Genomic DNA, 19,472 nt, shown 5'->3' with positions numbered 1-19,472 from the left:
TGTGTTCTGGTAGGGGAAGCAGAAAGACATGAAGAAGTGACTTGTTTACTGAGTGAAGAATACATAGAAATTTATTTAGAACATGAATGCCATGTTTGCAATAAAATCCCAAAATATCAAATGCGCCATAGTATTCTGATGCTCAAGGAGCACACATGCACACAATTTATTGGGTTACTGCAATTTCAGAACACATGAAACTTGACATGTTATGTTATTGGTGGGGGGGAGAATATGTCTTTACAGAAGCTTTAGGACGATACAAAGGCTAGATTTTTTTTGTTGTTTTTCTACCTTCCTTTGAAACTTTTTATATCTCATTTTTTTTCTGTGTAAAATATTTTCAAAATCATTTGCTCAATATTTACTTAAGTTAATAATTTAAAACAACTAACAGTTGTTTTTAGTGTAAGCATGTCATGCATGTTCTATTCGCTCAAAGATGAAATTAAAACAAGATATCCTCTGTAAAGCAAATATATTTATTATGCACTTTCATATACATAGGGATTTTTGCTTAATATAATACAAGGAATAAAATAAAACTTTTACAATGTGAAATTCAATGTACATTTTAGGCTATTTACATACCTCAAACCAAGGGAAAAATTTTAAAAAAAGCATTTGTAACTACATCTGCAGAGAAGTGTAAATGGAGGACACTAAGCAAAACAAACATTTGCATAGCCAAACAATATTGAGAAAAGTATTTGCTCCTGTTTTTCAAGCAGTGAACTACTTTTGGTGAGGATTCCGGTCAGCGTGAGGGTGAGGGTGAGGGGCATAACTGGCTGTACTTTGCAGCACACACTGCGTCCTGGTCAGTCTTCCTTCCAAAACCTACAAACATTGACATTTTTATCTTTCATTACTGTATTTTTTTATCACTTCCCTTATTATCAACTCATGACTTCTAGGGAATGAGTGCAGATGGAATGGTATAAAAATGTTATAAGCAGATGGCATCATAGTCGTGTAGTGGCATCAGGTGATTTACAAAATTTAAACATTTTTATTTTAAAAATAGCTATTGAGGAGCTTTATAGTTGCGGGACTATTTTTACTCTTCTTAATGGAGCAGAAGCCATTTTCAGTCATAGTATTAAATAAATCCCCACCAAAACCAGTAAGAAAAGCAGGGCATCTTCAGCTCCCCCTTATCATCCTTACCCGAACTGAAAGCCACTGCTATTCTACTCCAAAGCTTAATTAATATAAAAACATCCAAAGGAATACTTACTTTTGAAAGTCATATTTTCCCAACAGTTTCTCTTCCTACAGCTGTTTCAAGTGTATATAGAATGGATATGAAAACATTTAGCTCTTCCAAAAACATAAGTCCCTCATGTAATGAGTCATATCTTTGCCCTTTGGCCACAAGGTGCACTTTTGTAAAAACAATAAAATTAAATAAATACAATTCCAATAATTCAAAGTTTAATAGAAAAACCGGCAGCTTTCAGGATTCTCTTTCTAAAGAAAAATACACCTACTAAGAAATTAGAGCTTCATCTTCTAGAATTACGTAAATGCACTGTGTTTGAGATATGACCAAAGTTGGTTCTAATAATAGTATGTGTCCATATTTATTAACAGAATCATTAACACTTTTAAGGCTACTTTGCAAGAGTCCTATTAAGTGTATTTAATAAATGTCCCATGGGGACAAAAATTCAATACTTGAAACATTCACATTCGAGTTATCAATATTGCCATGTCACCTTAATATTGATTGATCTTACCAACTTATCTCCTATTCCTGATTATAACTTACTGATGACATAAACACATGTGCTTTGCTGACTTAAAAAAACAGAAGCAAAATAAAAGCCTTACACAAAGATCAAGTGAAACATTTATCGCAATCAATTACACATTTCTATTTCCGTGAACAACGCACCACATGTGTCCTTCATACATGAAGATGACATTACTGACCTCTGTTACTAAGACATCTTCTAAAGATTTTTTCCAGTAGTAGCAATGGTTTTGTGCTGAATCTCCAAATTCTCTTTCCTTATTCCTCCTTATCAACAGCACATGGAAAGAATAAAACGTGGGTTTTGTAAGATCCCAGGCGTTTTCATAGATCAAACCTACAAACCTTGGTTTCTGAACAATACATTCTAACCTTTCCAGACATGCACATAACCCATCTAAACTAGCTCAACTGGTTTAGAGTCCATCCTGGAGGCTAAGGCTGTGGTCACATGCTCATTTGAGCAATCAAGTTTGTTTTTCTTGGTTACATCCATTATTCTGGAAGCAACTGTCCAAAGAGGAAAACAGGAAAGAGTATGTGGACAGAAAAGTGCAAATCTATTACTAATATTTATCAAATAGCAATAAAAAAATACACCTGTGCTCTGACTGAAAGGTTAGTGCTGTCACCCATGAAGAGAACACATATTCACCAAGAATATTCATCCAACGAATCACTAAAATTAATCTAACTGATTTTGGGTGGGGGCTATTTTGGTCATGCAGTGATTTACAAAACACAGAGAAGCCAGCATTAAAATTTAGAGTGACAAATTATATTTTATTTAACTGAATGGAAGAGATAAGAGTAGTCAATGAATTGTTCAGGGATCAGAAATCTACCCTCAGATCGACAGGTGCATCTCCCGCTACACACATGTGCCACTGAGGCCTGGCTTTGTCCCTGAGAATTTTCATGCCTCAGGAATGATCATCTGTCTTCTTGGAGGTGGAATGACAAGTGAGTGGAAGGTGAAATTGCATCCTAGTGAATGAAACAGAACTTTGTTCTGCCTACAGTCTGTGTGAATTTTTTTTCTTTTCTTTCTTTCTTTTGAAACTTTAGCTGAAGATTAGGAGGATGCTACTGTGAAATCCAAATTTAAACTACTTAGAGCAGCTCCCTAAAATACTACACTTTAAAAAAGTCTTTCACAAAACCATTTTTTTTTCATCTCAGTGTGGCATTAAATAGAAACACAGTTTATAACCAATGCTGAAGGTGTAGTGAACATAAAATAGTTGTATGATTTATTTTATTGAATGACATTTTTAAGGATACAGGAAACATACACTACAACAAGGCAAATGTGACTGAAACACTATGCTTAAGTTTCGTTTGCCACAGAAAGAAAAAAATAAATACAAGGAACACTGCCTTTTCATATATATTTGATCATGGCACATGCACATTTATCAAATCTTAACTTAAAATGCTTTACTCAAAATTTTTCAGCTTTTAGAGGAACTGCAGTATATATCTGCATTGAAAAAAAAGTGCTTATTCTTGGGTAGTGAATATAAAGCACACAAAATGAAATTTGTTAAGCACAGAGGGTTACATTGAGAAGGCAGCCTTACTATTTAGGCACATTACAGTAATTAAGGTAACTTTACTGCAGATATCACATTCTTCATTTTTTTTTCCAGCAAATCAACAGGCATTTGATGTTTTCATCCAGTAGCTGAAGAATCACTCCAATCACAATGTCTTCTGTTTCACAGAACAGGAAACTAGTGCAAAAGTTAAAAAAAAAATTAATTTCTACACTACACTTATTATATAACTACACATACTTTTAAAACCCTACATAATATATATATTTACTATGTAAAGCACAAAAGAAGACCCATTAGCGATTCATTATTTAATGTATAAATCACTTTTAAAGATTCCACAAAGTGTTTACCTTAATTCATCTGTGTTAATTATTAATATTGATCTACACTTAACCTTCATGAAAGCTTTCAAGAGAGTTGGAGAGTTGAACAATGAGTTGGAGAGTTGAGAGATGAACTAAATATTTTTAAAATAAACGATATTGGAGAATGAATTAACTTTTATACAAATTAATTTTGAATGATAGTTGAGCAGTTCATAAATTCACATGGAAAGGTGTTTATTATTAGAAAGTATAGGAAATTTACTTATAATAATGTTTCACTTAAATAAAACATCCTTAAAATATAACTCCGAAAATGAAAAAAAAAAAAAAAGCAAAAGAAAGAGATTTCAGTTTGCTAAAGGAAAGAACACAATTTTGTTAGAGGATGAAAAATGACAGAGCAAAGTGGGATAAATACACCTGGAGAAGCCAGTACAAATTCCTAATGAAGTCTTTGAAATTTATCTCTAATATGAGACGTGTACTTCTGAAAATGTATCCATAACATAAAATTATGTGTCTATTTTCCCATTAACTTCCTCTTTATTATAATTAGTGATGCGTCCATTGTGGTGGAAAGGAGAAAAAATCTTTTTATTTAATAAATGTAACTTTATTTTGAGGTTTAAACATTTAATTCTTATGTCTAAATACACTGGGCTCTAAATAAATACCCTCTTTCCAAGATATCCATTTATCAACTTTCTACACCTATTCTTGGTATGTGTAAATTTTACCCAGAAGATTCTTAAGACATCTTTCACAATAAAAATTACATTTTGCTGATTAATTTTTTATTTCTCCCAGGGTGAATAAAGAAAGGACAGGAACCTTCACTACCCACCTACCTAGACACTACGTACACAACTTTATTCAAACCCAAAAGGGAGTATTACAGACATGGCCCCTGCTTGTTACCATCAAAGAACCTTTAAGAGGGGAAATGACTATATAGGAAGGAATTCTTAATCTGAGACCCACAAATAGTATATTCATTCACTCACTCATTTGTTCACTTACTCAACACATTTTTACTGAGAAACTACTGTCAGTCCCAGGACATGGAATTCAAAAGAGAAGAATCCCGACCCTCACAAAGACTACATTTTAGTTGGGAGGAGACTAACAATGAACACAGTAATAAATAAAATGTATGAAGTGTGTGAAATAGTAAGTACTGCGCCGCTGTCAGCAGGAAAGGGGGAAAGGGAGTGCCGGAGGCGGGAGAATTCAAACTGGAAAGAGGGACGAGGGAGGCTCTTGCTGAGAAGACGACACAAATGACACAAATAGTGACGAGGTGAGGGAACTGGCCCTGGGAATTAGGGAAGGGAGTGTTCTAAGGAGAGGGAACTGTGCTTTTGATATTTATTCTTTATGTTGATGAAACCTTACCTCTTACAACGGTGTTTCCTTCTTGTAGTTGAAGCTAGGGTCAGAGCCCTCAATCTGAAGCTTCAGGGCTTGTTTGAGGCTTAACTCCGTCTCCGAGGAAGGATATCCTTCTAACACTTCCTGATGCCCTCTGTCTTGTATTGTTCGTGGGACTGAGACCCTACCAAGAAAAACCTGGTTGCTCTGAAGATGATAATTTGGATTTGTCATTATTCCATTTCTCTTCTTCTGTTCCCCACTTTGTTGGTGAATAAGAAACTGCTGTTGCGATCGACCAATTTCCTGCTGAGCTGAAGGTATCGTGATTTTGCACTGCGATTCTGTGGGCATTTGTTTAGATGGTGCACTGGTCCCAGATTTGGCTGCAGGTCCTCTTTTATCAAACTGAGTCATTTCATATTCCAAAACCTTTGGCTGTGAAGAATTATTTTGTTTCGCTTTTTTCCCAGCTGACCCAGATTTGCCGGAATTTTCTGATTTCCCCCCTTTATTTGTCTTAGTTGACTTCAAACTGGGCTTTACTTGGCTCCACTCAAACTCGCTACTGGGTGAGTTGTGGCTCTGCCCCAAGGACTGCGTTGTGGAAGACGGGGAAACGATCGACTGCCGACTTCTACTGCGCGGCAGTGAATGCTGCTGAATTTGCTCTGTAAATGACAGGCTGTGAAAGCTGTCAATTGGCACTGTCTGAGCCGTTGCTGTAGATGAAGTGGTTCTCAAAGACGAATTTTTTGAGCTTTTCAAGGAATTATTTGACAATGATGACTTCTGCCGATCAACTGTTGAATCAGGCGATTCTGAAGGAGAACTGAAGGCGTGAGCTGGCCCGTTCGGTAACCCGCGCAGCGATGGCTGCACATCCCCTCCACCCGTGCTGCCAGAGCTATTCGACTTAATTGTTAGTGATTGCGTTTTTGAAGTCACCGATTGTAGAGGTTTCTGCTCCATGGTGTGTACAGGAGATGGAGAACAGCCATTCAAACTGGATGCACCATATTTTTCTAATAATTTAATTATTTGAGAATGTCCGTTTTTGGCGGCAACACGCATAGCAGTGCGTCCAAACTGGTCAGCGTGGTTTGGATCAGCACCATGCTCCAACAGAACCTGCACAACATCAATGTGCCCTTCCTGGGCCGCAATACAGAGCGCAGTGGCACCCTGATTGCACGTGTGGTCGACCACGGCACTGTGCTCGATCAGAAGCTGCACCACTTTCACGTGGCCCTGCCAGGCTGCAGACTGCAGAGCAGAGCGCTTTTCATTGTCTGCAGCGTTGACGTCAGCGTGGTAGGTGATCAGAAGCTGCACCATTTCCAAGTGGCCCTGCCAGCAGGAAACATGAAGTGCTGTCCTTCCTTCAGCATCACTTGCTTCTACATTTGCCCCATTTTCTAAAAAGTACTCAGCCATCGTAAGTTGGTTTTCTAAGGCCAAAATATAAAGTGTGGGCCTCCCATCGGCATCTTTGTAGTTAACATCGGCTCCATGGCTGAAAAGTAATTCAACAATGTCCCTGTGTCCTTCTAACGCAGCAACCCGCAGTGCATTTCTTCCATCGTAACCTCTCTGATCAATGTTCGATTTATTTTCCAGTAATATTTGAACACAATCATAATGACCCTCTTGTGAAGCTAGTATGAAGGGTATCCGCCCATCATTGTCAATCTCATTTGTTCTAGCACCTTGTTCAATAAGTGCCTCACATATTAACCTGTGACCTTCAAAAGCTGCCATGTGCAAAGGTGTCCATCCAGCATCGTCTCTGTGGTTTTCATCTAACCCTCTATCCAGGAGAGTACGTACTACTTCAACATTTCCTTGGGCTGAAGCTATGCTGAGGACTGTCCTCCCTTCACTGTCAATGCTGTCCACAGCTGCACCCCAAAACAAAAGTGTGTTTACAACCGAAGCATGACCCATAGAAGCTGCTGCTAAGAGGGGTGTACGACCATTGTTATCTGTGTGGTCTACATCTGCTCCCCCCTCTAGAAGCAAGTCAACCACATCGACGTGTCCTTCATAGGCAGCTACCAGCAGCGGAGTCATGCCATCTTTATCACAATGATCTACTTCAGCACCTCGATCGATTAAGAGGCTAACAACTGATGCATGCCCTTTACTTGCGGGAACACAAAGCGCAGCTACAGAGAGTGCAGTCCTTCCATCCACATCCTCGTGATTCACTTCTGCTCCGTGGTCCAGCAGGTGTTCCACAATCTCTCTGTGTCCCATGTAGGCTGCTGCTATCAAAGCAGTTCTGCCTTCATTATCAGCTTTGTTGACTTCAGCACCATGTTGGAGCAAATTCAGGACAATATCCTCATGTCCTCCCCAGGCTGCTGCTCTCAGAGCAGTTCTGCTATCAGCGTCCGCACAATCCACTTTTACACCAGCATAAAGCAGTGCAGAAACCACCTCAGTGTGACCACCCCAAGCAGCAGATCTTAATGCTGTCCAGCCATCTTGATCAGTATGATTAATATTTGCTCCACAGCTAATCAAGCAATTAACCACCTTGGTATGTCCCTGTCTGGCAGCTAGGGTAAGTGGTGTGTGTCCATGAGCATCTTCTATCTCTAAATCTGCTCCCCTGGATACAAGTAAATTCACTACATCAAGGTTGCCGCTGTAAGCAGCATTAGCCAATAATGTCCTCCCATTCGAATCACACTGATTCACAGAAGCTCCATTATCTAATAATGTCCGAATGGAATCCTCTCTTTCTAAGGCCTGTCGGACTATGCATGATGTGCGATCATCTTCACTGTTGACATGAGCACCAGCTTTAACCAACAGCTGTAGCACTTCTTGTTCCTTGGGTATTAAAGTAGACAGGGAGTCTCTGACAGGTGTACCATTCCATATCATCCACAGAGCTAACTCAGCTGTCTCTAACTGTAAGTTTGAATTAATTAAGTGCAATGCAAATTCTTGTGCTTCCAATGGTGTTAAATTCTTGGCTTGACAGGTATAACTCATAGCCAACATTCGGTGTCCTTCTGCTGCATTACATAAATACTTCTGAGTGCAGTGTTTCACATCCAGAAGCCACTCTGCAAAACTATAGTGAAACAGTATTTTCGTATTTCCTAGTCCATCAACAAGAAGTTTGGAGAGGACATCTAACTTGCGTTGAAAGTCTTCCAAGGTTAATGACATATTTTTGGTCCATACCGCATGGTATAATTCCGTTATGGTCAAAGGTCGGCAGGCTGCAAGAATCACATTCAAAATAGGCTGAACCTTTGCAAACTGTTTTCTTACAAAAAGTCTTTGACACAGCCAGAGATACAGACCATTTAGAGTTCCTGGGATGTCACGAATCTCTCTTAACATAATAAAATTTTCTACAACTCCATCGAGAACTCTTTCTAGATAAAGAAAGCACCCACTACTTTTAATATGCAGCTGGTTTAACATCTCTGCAGTCTCTTTTGTGAGGTGCTGTCGCAAAGCTTCTTCTTGATCTAAACGATGAAGAATGTACTGTTGAACATCCTTAACGATATATGCCTTCCGAAGGTCATCTAAACTTATTTTTCGAAAACCTAGAGGAAAGACAAAAAAAGTGGACGTCATCAATTCAAGATGATTATCAAAGAGAATGTCTTCAGTGTGTGATAAATAAGCAAACAAATCAATAATAAATCAATTAATACTAGCAAACAAATTAATCAATACCTAGAGGTATATAAATCAGTTTTCTTTTCCTGCTGGAAAAACATATGGATGGCAGATGAACTATTTCATTTTCCTGTCTACAAATGGAAGTACTTCTTATTCGTTTAGTGGCTCAGTGCTCCTCTCAACTTCAATGATGAGATACTAAACTGAGCATTAGACATCTCATATACATATCCAAGCACCTTGTTAAGATTTTCTGATCCCCCAAATGACTAAGAAAAAAAAAGCTGCAGAATACGTAAATGAAGTTCATTTGTTTTTATAAGCTGATCTTTTTCATGTGAAAATTTACATATTTTATCCACATAACTGAATGTACACGTCTTAATTATGGGATTGAATATTTGCATCCAATTTGAATATCACATGTCACTGCCTTTAAATTACATTATTTTATATGCTATCAAATTAAAATGATTAAATTTCAGATTGTCAATAAATAGTTGGAATCTGAAGATGCAACTTAAATTATGTTAATAAAACTTCAGCATTGTGAAAATAAAGAAACTTATTAAAATTCAAACCAACCTAAAGATTACTAGTTACAGCTATTCAAAATTCACTTTGAGTTCTTTAAAGGGAACCATAATTTCATTTTCTGAAGGAAGACGATATCCTGTTTTATAGACATGAGTTTATTAGATGATTGTGTAATTCATCTTACAGAAGAAAAAATTTGAGTGAATGAATGCTGAGTGAATGAACTCTCTTAAGAGGTATAAATGTAGAAATTCAGTAAAGATTAGTTATGGTCAATTAATACTGAGTAAAATACTCTTTTTACTTGATGGAATAAAACAAATATATATATCATCTACTATATGCCAGGTACTATATGAGGAGATGAGACACATTTGGTAATGAAAAGTCAGTGAGGAATTTTGACCACTAGAGTCAAAACCGTTTACAGAGGCTCTGATAAAGCCTAGGTAAGAATCACTACAAGCCTGAACAACCAAAGCAGCAGCAGCAGCAGATAAAAATAAAAGCTGATTTGGAAATTATTAATAAGGGCTAGACTGCATAGAGCTCAGTGAGTGTGGAGAACGAAAAAGAGGAGGAGTCAAAGTTGACATTCATTTCTGACATGGCCAGCCAGATGGAAACAGAGACCACTGAAGACAAATAACAGGTCTGGAGAGAGAGCTGATAAATTTTGTGATTCTAATCTTGAATTATTTAGGTGAACTGGATAAATCTAGTGAAAAACACAACCTACGAAGAATGACACATGAAGAAATAACAAATCTGCAAACCTCTAAATCTATGTAAAAAATGGAATCTATAATTATATATAGATGTATATACATAAAATGGAATCTGTAATTACATACATATGTCCATACATACAACTGATTGATTATAATTAAACATATAACTGATTATTCTCAGCAGAATTCATTTCAAAAGATAAATTTTAATTATGAAAAAGACACACCTTATTTAAGGAGAGTTTAAAAATGCCCAGAAATTTGTAACAATCTACACTTACTAGTGTAGTAAGTAGGTATGAGATTAACTTGTAGATAAGAGATTAACTTGCCTTTTTGTGTGTTCATTTACTTTTGGCTTTCTAAATTCATTAAAATAATTTAGGCTGGAAAACACCTGGCATGTTGCTAATAAGAAGGATTTAAGAAATAATATCTTAGGGTGTTTTAAAGTTTCCAAAGTGATCTTGTAGATACTGATTTACATAAAAGATTATAATGCTTATTATGAATAAATATGTATAATTTAAACCTATTTAACTAAGATACCATGGTTGAAACTTGAGTTAATTAAGACAGAAACTAGGCTAAAGCTCCATTGTAACAGGTTTGGTTCTTAAGAAAGAAATATAGGAGAACAGCACTTATAGAGAGTCAGTTATTTTCAAAGCAGAACTTCAGTGCTGATCATGTACACGTCTTTCTATGTCAAGCCTGTGAGATAACTTGCACCTGCCAGTTCTAATTTGGAATGCATACCTCTCAGTGCAAAATCCATACATTTCAACTTAGAGCATCAGTAAAAAGCAGAAAGAAATGTGTAGGATATATATAAGGAACACTGAAAAAAAGGTTTTTAAAAAGTTGAGTAAGTGAAAAAATATGCCAGGTTTGTGGATGGAAAGAAAGCATATTTTAAATATCAAAAATTTCCTAAATTTTAACCCTATTTAATAATTTTTTGTATCATTGGTAGTTAGAATTTTAAAAAGCTACTAAAGTCAATCTCGAGGAATAAAGGTAAAATATACCTTTTAAAATAATAACATTGATGGCAAGGAGGACTGGGAAGTAATTGTACAAAAAAATTTTAAATATTAAAGCAATGTGACAGTGCCTAAAAATGCTGACAGATAGTTTAGAAGAGCAGACAGATGGCTTAGAAATATATCAGTAATACAAAATGATATATATACATGCACTTAAACTGAAACTTAACATATGATAAAAGAAGCATGTATAACTAATGCGAGCCCATAAGTAGTGCTGAGAAAATCTGTGGTTTGATAAAGTATCCAAGTTAGAGTCTATTTCACACCATTCAGTAGAATATATACTATATGGATGAAAATCACTAAATATAAAAATAAGAATATTAGATATTAAAGGACAATACATTACATTACATACAATAGACTTCAAAAGAATTATGATAATTTTAAAAAGCTGAAGAAAATAGTTGCAAAGATTAATAAAATATGAAACAAAAGCTCTCTTAATAATCAATTAGAATATCACTAACTTCCTAAAGGAGACACAGTAAAGGTGAGAAAATAAGAATTCACAGGAAAAAAAGACAAACTGATAAAATAAGCATAAAGAGGAGAGAAATCAACAGTAAATAAGAAGTGCAAATAAAACTAAATTTCACACACTAAATTTGTAAATATGAAAATAAGTAATTCACTACTGGTAGAATTTCTGAGAAACGAACACTCTCAGGTAGATATATAATATGATGTATACCTTCTGGAAAGCAACTTGACAATACGTATTCATAACTTCAGTAATATTCTTCAGTGTTGACCCCCAAATTCCATATCTATCATCAATAGAGATATAGTCCAACGCTCATCACAGCCCTGCACTTTTAATAATTAACAGCATTTTAGAAGGAGTATGGAAAGAGAACAGGGCCATATTCACTTCCTCCTTATTCCTTCCTGGGTCACTGCTTTTTCCACCAAGACATGGTTCAAAGAGACACAAACTCATTTCTTTGCCTGTTCCCAGCTGTGTTCTAGCTGCTGCGGAGACACAGTAGCAGACAAGACAAGCAAATGTCCTGTTCTTACGGAGACTATATCCTAGTGGAGGAGACACACAAGTAAGAAAACAAATATAAAATACAAACAATTTTAAACAATAATGAGACATATGAAGAAAATGAAACAAGACATAAAGAGTGTGTGGCTAAGTAGCTGAGGAGGCAAAAATAGAAATAGAATAGAAAAACACAGAGAAGTCTGCCTAAGACTGACATCTGAGCAGAGGCTGAAATGTTAAGACAGTAAGAAGTTCAGGAGAAATTCACTCCAGTCAGAGGGAAGATCAAGCCCAAGACCCTAATGCAGAAAAAGCAGATCTGAAAATAACAAATGTCAACTGATGAGAATACAGAGAAAAGGGAAATCGCATGTGCTGCTGGTAGGAGCGTAAGTTATTTCCAGCACATCAGACAGCAGTCTGGCAAAATTAAGTAAAAGCTCAAAATGTACACACTCTATAGTCTAGTAATTATGTGTCCAGGTTTATCATGTAAACCTTTAGCACAGGCGCACAAGAAGATGTGTTCAAGCATGTTCATGAAGCATTTTTGTTATAGTGAAAAATTGAGATAATCTAAGTGTCCATGAATAGGACAATGGGAAAACTGGAGATTTATTCATGGGAAGAAATAGTATACAGCAATTAAAACCACAGAACTGGGTTAATAAGTAGCAAAAGGAATAAGGCTCAAAAAATAATGTTTGCACAAAAAGAGGAGATGATGATAATGATAATGACAGCAGCAGTACACCTATGAAGCACTTAGTATGTACCAGGGATGGTTTTAAGTGCTTCCCGTCATGTAATTTGTCATTTAACCTCATAAAAAGCCTGTGGGGAAGTAGCAGGGAAGTATAATCCTCACTTTCTAGATGAGGAAACTGAGGCACAGGATGTACCAGTAAGCTGCATAAGTAAGGTCACGTGGCCAGTGACTAGGAAGAGCTAAGCTGGTATATGCAGTGTTTCATTCCTACAAACTATAAAAACGTACAGAACTTAATGAGTTGAAAGGATATAAGATAAACTAATAACACTGATCGTTTCTAATCAAGGAGGGAAAGAAAGGGGCTTCAACTTTATCTGTACCTGACGTACTATGAGCTACATAACGTTAGCTGTTACCCTGTTAACCCTCCAAGTTCTAGTGACTAGATCTTTGTCAGTAACAACAAAAAAGAATAGTATAAAGGAAGCCAAACCCAAAGTGCTGTCATTAGTAGCTAGGGAATCTGAAAGAGAGGGAATATAAATCTGGTTAAAGGAAACTGTTTTCACAAATTAATAAGGTTTCACCATTCCAAAAAAGGAAGTTTAAAAGTGGTATGGCTAATTAACCAATAACTTGATTATTATCTTTCCAATCACACTATAAATCCTGTGAGTGTTCCTGCTGTATGCTCCTGTTATTTCCCATAGCACAAAAAAAAGTGTTTTGCATAATCTAACAGGAGTAACCACAACTTTATCGTGGTAGTAGAAAAGTAAAGTCAGGAAACAAGGGAGAATTTAAGAAGAAAAAACAACTGATCATGAATTTCTATACGTTATGTAAATCGCTTTCTCACACATCAGAAAAGGGTTAAGAAAAGGATCTATTTCATCAGTTATCCTAAAAGACTGTCAACTGTCTCTCCTCTTAAACCCGTCTTAGAGAAACTGCCATTGATTTTTAAATAGGCATATTCACTACTCTCAAGATGTCCAGTCTAGTTAGAAGAAATAGCATAAGCTGTCATCAGGACACATCAGCATAAAAAATGCAGCCCTACAGATACAGAAGAGCTAACACGACAGGAGATACTCCTAACCTTTACTAAGGAAGCAACATAAAGAATCTGGGGGGAAAAGGTACTGTTAAATGATCTTACAATATTCTATGGCTTGTTTTTAATACAACTTGAACAAGGTACAGTTGAAAACAGCTGATGGAACAGACAGAACAGCTGACAAAACAGCAGAAGCAACAACCAGATTTTTCAACTGAGCACTCTCCTCTCAGAAAGAAACAAGTGTATTAGTACATCAATGAAAAACATTTGAGAACGGCAGTAATTGCACTTACCGGTAAACATTTTAGTAACAGCTTTGCTCTGTTTTCGGGCAGAACAGAGAAGCAATAACCATGGTGGGAAGAACTCGTGGTGAGCAGCTAAAAGCTCTGCAACAGTCCCAGATAAACTGGCAGACGTGTGTTCTCCTTCGGTCACACTGCACCCTTCGTCAACAGAATCCACGAGCAGGTACAGGCTCTGCTGTGGAGGCTTCATCCCCAACAGAGGGAGCAGAACACACCTGCAAAACAGCCATGTGAGCGCTCGGAATGTTATTGGCCACAATATTAAGATTTCTTATTCAAACACTAGAATTACAGGTTATAAATATTGTTTTAAAAAATAAATCAAGGTTTTAGAATAAAAATATTGCACAAGTTTCAATTTCTGGCTTAATGAAAATACTGGTCCTAAATAGTTCACATTCCAATAACAAGATTTTCCACAATTAAGTGGGTGAGTGTATGTGTACTTGTGATTCAGCATATTAAGAAGAGCAGTAGGAACCTGAGGAAACAAGATTTCAATATTCCCTTCCTGATTTTTTGAATTAAGAATACAAGCTTGAACTGTTTATAATAAAACTAAAATGTGTTGCAAAGGAAAAGAAAACCTTGGGGACCACCCCAATAACAGGAAAAATATCAAAGAGTTCTACAGAATTTACAAGTATTTTATCATCATGGCTCACAAAGTGAGTGCGTTTTATCTAGTTTGTCACACACAAATTTTATTTTAAAAAACTTTTCAAAGATTAACTACAGTCTAGGTCCCATTTGATATATGTTCAAAATTCAATATATTGAAGAATATATTAGGTTTAATTCCACTAAAGAACACATTTCCTATGCAGATAATTTATACTGAAGTTGAATGCAACTTTTTCCTAAATAAAACAATACTCATTCATTTTCAACAAATACTTACTTGAGCATTCCATGCACTGAATGAGATACTGAAAGATACAATGGTGAGAGGACAGAATCCATCTAATTATGATACCAGAAATTTACAGAGATTCCTGTCCACAACTCTCTTCTCAGTCTTTCAATCCCAATAGCAACAAGACCCAATTTATCAGTAAGTTCTATCAATATGAGGATTTGGTAGTATTCTTTTCTCCAAAACCTACTCTGTCTGATATTAATGTTAAAAATAATTCCTCATGGTTTCTGCAAAAGCTTTGCACATTTTATTTTTTATTCAAATTAATTCTGACAGGTGTGACCTAGGGTTCCAATTTTTTTCCCCTCATGGCTCCAGTTATCCCCAAACCATTTATTAAATTATCTCTCTCCTAGTGATTTGATTTGAAATTCCTCTTTTTTTCTCCCCACAGAATAAATCCCCATATGTATTCTGAGTCTGATTTATCTTATTCTGTTGTCTCCCAATCTCTTCTCCAAGCACTTATATCTCTGCTTCGTGAAACTGTTTAAGTCAGGCAATTGCTCATTAACTGTTTTCATTCAAGACAATATGTTTAGCTAAAGATTTCTTTTTGTTTCATGGCAGCATTTTTCTGGTGGGTGTTTCTGGTGCTGTTTTTCAGTCTCCTTCCCCCTTCTGTTTCTGAGATATATATTTTACATATCTTGTAACAGCTCTTCTTCAATAGATAACTTCTTTCTGGACCAGCAATTGCAGGTTTGTGTATCCAGTGTCCAGCCTTCTCCATGTGACTCAGAGTTATGGGTGTGCTTCTACGTCTCCGCAGCCAATTAAGATCAGAAACTGAGGGGATGTACATAAGGCAGAGTATCTCACCACAACCCCCTCCCCCACCAGCCCCTGATGTCTGTCTCTTGCATACAGCTCTTCTGTGTGACTCATTCTCCCTGACTTCTCTGTTCTTCCTTTTTGCTTAACTGGGCCCAGGGAAACTTCCAGCATAAGTTTATAACCTGTCTCCATGGTTCCCGACCAGAGCCTTTACGCTCTTGATGACCTTCAGGGTGTGCACTTATTTTAAAGCATAAATGTCCTGTCAGTTTTGGTCTGCATTCAATTTTATGTTAACTTCTACATTATCTATCTTCAGGTTTGGGTTTATAGGTCTCTCATAGTTTCACTTTCTTGCTATCAGACTTTTCCCAGGCATTACTCAGTTATGTTAAAACCAGAAGCCAATCTATGGCTTTAAAAATACTGAGCAATTTTTTCTAGCCTTGATCTCACCACTAAACTCAAAACTGACACTTCCCCAAACTGTCTATCTGCCATCTCCATGTGGGGGTGCTACAGCTATCTCAAATTTAATGTTTAAAGAAGCATTCTCTTTCCATTTTACCTTCAAAATAAGTTCCTCCCCACCTGCCTTCCCCATCATTTAGTGGACCCCGTCCTCCCCGAGGGCCTGAAGTCAAAATCCCAGGCTTCATTCTTAGTCCTTCCTTTCGTTCCAGCACACTGTGCCCCTTTCACTTCTAACACCCAGTATGTCTCCAGTCAGGGCCTGTGGACTTGCTGCTTCCTCTGCATAGAAAGCTCCCCCAGGCAGAATCTCTTATTCTTCACATTTCAACACAAAATTTACTCCTGAAGAGGCCTGCCCTGATCACCATGTCTGAAACAGCCTTCATCATCATGTACTGCTGTTACTTTAACACCTCATCCTGTTTTCTTTGTAGTATTTAACATATTCTCAAAAAATCTTGTTGAATTATTTGTGTACTATTTGCATCATAAGGCTGGGGGGAAGCTCACCCACCTCCACCCCGCCTCCCGCATGACAGTGCCTGTCTTGTGCACTGCTAGTTTCCCAGCTCTCAGAGCCATTATCAGCGCATCACAAACACTCTATAAAATGTGTTTCATGACTGAATAGTAATTAATGGGAAAACTGCTACTTTAAAACACTAGGATAAAAAATTGACTAGACTCCCATATTCAGTGCCCTTTCAATTATTCCAACAAAAGCACCACAGAGGGATACGTACACCACCAAGTGACACATAGATCCACATTTTCTATTAGGTTACATTATTTTATAAAATGAAAAGCCCATCAACGTATGCACACCCTTAAGTAAGAGTGCTTTAGTCTACAACAGGTTTTCCTGTTTGTGACTATATATATATTATCATTCACATGAGATAATGTAATAGTGTTAGGTTATCACATTCATATAAAGATAATCACCATCTTCAAAAGCAGCGGTATGCTGCAGGGTTTTACCTCTGTGTGTGTGTGTGTGTGTGTGTGTGTGTGTGTGTACGCTATTAAATGTCTCACATGTCTTTGTTACATTATTAAAATGCAGGCAAAAATATATTACATTCTTAATATTTTTATGAATTCAATTTAAAGTCCTTGAACTAGCTTTTCTCTATTTTCAACTCCATCTTGAATGTAAGTATGGGCAGCAGCACCCTTCTGTCGCTGGCCTTCTGATTTCCTGGCAGAACGGCAGCTGATGGACCATTAGGGCAATTCTGAAATGAAAGACATCTATTCTTTTTTTTGGTTTTTTACTGCCTTTTCTCAGGAGGCTAATTAACTTTTAAAAGCTGCCACAAGTATTACAAGGAATATACTATTAGATGGACAGCTCCTACATGTACAATAGTTCCCTTGAAGTTTTCACTGTTGAACATTGGGGTTCAGCTCACTCTCTGACTCACTCCCTCGGGTGCAGAGAACTGCTTGAGAGCCTCCCTCCCAGCCTTACAACAAAATAAGCCAGATGAGCTGCAAGTTCAACACTTTTCATGAACCCATGAGAAAGCTTAGGTCACAGGGTGGTCACCTAGCCCCAAATCTAAGGTGGCACAGACACCTGCAGGTAGGTAGACAAGCACTTGCTTACCTGGGGCAGTGCACCTGGGCACTGGAAAACAACCCGAAGGAAAAACAGGCAAAAGACCTGAACAGACACCTCACCAAAGAAGCTGTACAGATGGCAAGCAAGCATATGAGAAGATATTCAACATCATATGTTGTTAGGGAATTGCAAATTAAAACAAGAAGCTGCTACATACATGTTACAATGGCCAAAATCCAAACACTGACAAACTGAATACTGGCAAGGATGTGAAGCAACAGGGACTCTCATTCATTGCTGGTGGGAATGCAAAACGCTACAACCAATTTGGAAGACAGTTTGACAATTTTCTTACAAAACTAAACATACTCTTATGATCCAGCAGTCGTGCCCCCTGATTTTTACCCAAATGAACTGAAAACTTACGTCCATGCAAACATCTGCACACAGACGTACACAACAGCTTTATTCATAATTGCCAAAATGTGGAAGCAACCAAGATGTCCTTCAGTCAGTGAATCTTAATAAAAACTGTGGTACATCCAGACAATGGAGTATCATTCAGCACGAAAAGGAAATGAGCTATCAGGCCATGAAAACATATGGAGGAACCTTAAATGTACATTACCAAGTAAAAGAAGCCAACATGAAAAGGCTATATACTGTATGATTCCAAGTGTCAAACATTCTGGAAAAGGAAAAACTATGGAAACAGTACAAGGATCACTAGTTGCCAGAGGTTGGGGAAGGAGGAAATGTATAGGCAGAGCACAGAGGCTTTTTAGGGCAGTAAAAGTACTGTGTATGGTACAAAGATGGTGGATACATGTCATCACCCATTTGTTAAAATCCACAGGACGTAAACACCAAGAGTGACCCTCAATGTCAACTCTAAACTTTGGAGGATAGCGATGTGTCAAAGCAGGTTCATCAATCATTAACAAATGCACCACTGTGACGTAGGGTATTGATGGCGGAAGAGGCTGTGTGTGTGTAGGGATGGAGGTATCTGGAAACTCTCTGCACTTTACCCTTAAGAGCAGCAAACCTAAAAGTGCTCTAAAAATAAAATCTGTAAATTAACAAAAAATAGTATGGTATTTGCAAAAGACAGACACTTCGAAAGCCTAGTAACAGATCAGCATGAATATAGGAAGCTGATTTTTCACAAAGTTGCAAAGGTAATTTAACTGAGAAAGGAAAGTTTTTTCAACACATGATGCTTTAAAATGATAGCAATTGGATTTCAATGTAAAAAAGGTTAATCTCACCACACAGTTTTCATATTTTACATAAAAATTGAGTCAAAATGGATTATAAACTTAGATGTAAAACATTTCCAGGTGAAAATCTCTCTGATCTTGAGTTAGGTAAAGAGTTTTGAGATATTATGCAAAAAGTAGGATCCTTAAAAAAATTAATAAATTTGACTTTCTCAAAATTAACTTTTATAATGCCTACAAAAGCACTGTTAAGAGAATGTAAAAACAAACTGCAGAGGCCAAAAACATTTGCAAATTAAATTTCTTACTTAGGACTTGTGTCCAGAAAATATTTTTTAAAAACTCTCAAAACTCAACAATAAGAAAACAAATGAGAAAAATTAAGAAAAAAATGGAGAAAGCCAAAACAGACACTTAAGAAAAGCAGATATAAGGGAGTCAAA

General features: G+C 36.9%; 1 protein-coding gene across 2 annotated transcripts in view; it reads right to left on the bottom strand.

Moving 5' to 3' along the window:
* Positions 1-463: 463 nt before the first annotated feature.
* The window catches only part of ANKRD50 (ankyrin repeat domain containing 50), a 38,789-nt gene continuing 19,780 nt past the window's right edge, over positions 464-19,472 (bottom strand). For both annotated transcript variants that reach the window (XM_072937833.1, XM_072937841.1), the window contains 3 exons: positions 14,055-14,284; positions 5,043-8,593; positions 464-3,495 (listed from right to left, as the gene is read on the bottom strand). In XM_072937833.1, the coding sequence (XP_072793934.1) occupies positions 5,046-8,593; positions 14,055-14,284 (3,778 nt within the window). In that variant the 3' untranslated portion in view covers positions 464-3,495; positions 5,043-5,045. The remainder of the gene's footprint in view (positions 3,496-5,042; positions 8,594-14,054; positions 14,285-19,472) is intronic.

The sequence above is a fragment of the Vicugna pacos genome, chromosome 2 (genome assembly GCF_048564905.1).
Source record: "Vicugna pacos chromosome 2, VicPac4, whole genome shotgun sequence".
Lineage (NCBI taxonomy): Eukaryota > Metazoa > Chordata > Mammalia > Artiodactyla > Camelidae > Vicugna > Vicugna pacos.
Note: the sequence above shows the minus strand (reverse complement) of the source record. Positions and strands in the feature narration are given on the sequence as shown.